General features: G+C 58.7%; 1 protein-coding gene across 1 annotated transcript; it reads right to left on the bottom strand.

Annotated features, from left to right (window-relative positions):
- Positions 1-298: 298 nt before the first annotated feature.
- LOC113202798 (facilitated trehalose transporter Tret1-like) lies at positions 299-2,233 on the bottom strand. Its single transcript, XM_052276433.1, has 5 exons — positions 1,982-2,233; positions 1,180-1,448; positions 913-1,089; positions 578-775; positions 299-493 (listed from the first exon to the last, which is right to left on the bottom strand). Exons 1-5 carry the CDS (start codon positions 2,088-2,090, stop codon positions 314-316), a joined length of 933 nt encoding a protein of 310 aa, XP_052132393.1. The 5' UTR covers positions 2,091-2,233; the 3' UTR covers positions 299-313.
- Between the last annotated feature and the right edge of the window lie 29 nt (positions 2,234-2,262).

Genomic DNA, 2,262 nt, shown 5'->3' with positions numbered 1-2,262 from the left:
TAGGCCAACCCGCCGAGCAGCGCTGCGCAGCCGGCGGCCTGCCGGCTGGAGCTGGAGGGCGATTGGAGAGCTCCGCCATTGCTAGTCGGCGCGCCTTCTAGATAAGGTTGAGAAAGGGTGAGAAGGGGTGAGGGACCCCCCTCCGACTAGCAATTGGGGAGCTCTCCGATTCCCTCCTGTGCTTGGTGCGCATGGACACTCTAGTGAGGGCGCCTGAAACACGGTGGGTAGGCCAACCCGGCGGGCAGCGCTGCGCAGCGGCGGCCCGCCCAACGCTTGGAGCGCCAAGTGCACCAGGACACACTCCTCTCTGTCAGCATACGCCGGGAGGGCGCCGCTCACTCACCTCGAACAGCTTGCTGGCGTAGAAAGTAGTCGCGTTGACGCCGGTGACCTGCTGCATGGTCATGAGGGTTACGGTGATGATGAGAGCCTTCCTAGCTGGCCTGGTAGAAAATGCTTTCCAGCCGCTCAAGGCCGTTGCCTTGCTCTCCTGTCAAATAGAGAGTCGTGATCGTGAATCGGTCACCACAGAGAGATACGCCGCTGGGCCGTTTTGGAGGGGTTTAGCGCCCACCTCGATGCCCACGGTGATGAGCTTGATCTCGTCGTCCACGTCGTAGTGGGGGCCGCGGTAGAAGACCAGGGAGCGGCGGGCGGCCTTCTCTCGCCCGTGCAGCAGGTGCCACCGGGGCGTGTCTGGGAACCACACGAAACACGCGGTGTGCACCACGGAGAAGAGCAAGCAGATCACGTTCATCCAGTACACGGTCAGCTAGGGGGTTTAAACAGGCAGCGTGAGATTGGGGTCGCCTAGTACGGCGGCCTCGCGATAACGGGCGTCTCAATAGGGGCGATCGGAGGAGGCTTTGACCTGCCTGACAAAAAATCCTCCTTTCCCCGTGAACTCACAAACTTGCCCATCGTGTACACGATGAGGATGCCCAGGCACAGCAAGATCTCAAAGTAGGTGGACAGCGCGCCCCTGATGCCGGGCGACGACATCTCGCTGATGTAGATGGGGGTGGCGACGCAGCACGCGCCGCACGCGAAGCCCATGAGCAGCCGGCCCGCGCACAGCATCCACACCTGCGCAATGAAAGGGCGTCAAGGCCGTCCGGGCCAGGGCCACCCGGGCCCGTCTCGCACGGTGTGACGGTGTGGTCGCCGCGCTCGTACCGACGTCGCCCAGAGATGCAGCGCCCAGGCCGCCATGGTGATGGGCCCCACGGACAGGATGACCCACTTCCTGCCCAGCGAGAAGACGAGCTTGCCGACGGAGAGGGAGCCGATCAGCCCGCCGATGCCGTACAGGGACGAGACCCAGGACCACTGTTCGAGGTCCACGGCGAACCCTTGCAGCTCTTGCTGCTCCGGGTCACTGTAGACCGCCTTGGCCGCCGACGACCAGCCCAGCACCAGGCCCATGATAGTGCCGACGTTCGATGCTGTATGGGGCACACGGTTGTATGAGGCCTCGATTGAGCATGCCTCTCTACTTTTAAGTAGGTCCGTTGGTCAGTTAACAGTTAATAATTTTTATCATTAAGGTTGAAGTGTTCATTAAATAAAAAGGTTGCCACAAACATTTTCAGGGTTTGATTGACAAATAGCTATAACTCACTAGAAATGTTGCATTCATACTCTTTGAACACCTCGAACGCCTGCACACGAACAACACCCCCCCCCCCTCTTTTCTCCCTACCCCTTTTCTCACCTCCATCACCACTACCATGACCACACCACCAAGACTTCACTTTTCGCACTGGCTTGTTTCTAAATTACGAACCACGCCAGTGCCATATTATGTGCCAAGCCAGTACAGTAATGCAGTAGTCGATTTCACAAGCTGCTTGCTGTGTTATGCGGTGAAAGGGTCGTTTGAAAAAGAAAAAAAATGTTGTTCAACTTTTTCCTTTTTCACTTTTTCAGCCATTTGGACTGACCAGCCGACCCATCTACTCTGTGCTTTGAATGTTACCTGACATGGCGCCCAGATGCTGCAGCAGGATCCTGCTGGAGTCCTTGCCCCTCATCAGCCTGGTGCCCGAGCCCAGGCCGGCGGTCCCCTCCACCTCCATTACTTCCATACCCGACCGATCGGCTCAGTCAGCTCCGCCCGACGGTCGCGGCTATGATCTAAGATTGCACGGCGATATGTCTCAGGTCCTTCAGGTCCTTGGTGTAACGAACTAGCTCGGTCTACTCTTAGCGCAGCGTGCGCTCAGACTGACGTGGATGTGAATGGCCGGGGGGCGGGGG

The sequence above is a fragment of the Frankliniella occidentalis genome, unplaced genomic scaffold, assembly GCF_000697945.3.
Source record: "Frankliniella occidentalis isolate FOCC.00 unplaced genomic scaffold, Focc_3.1 Scaffold2943, whole genome shotgun sequence".
NCBI classification, from domain to species: domain Eukaryota; kingdom Metazoa; phylum Arthropoda; class Insecta; order Thysanoptera; family Thripidae; genus Frankliniella; species Frankliniella occidentalis.
Note: the sequence above shows the minus strand (reverse complement) of the source record. Positions and strands in the feature narration are given on the sequence as shown.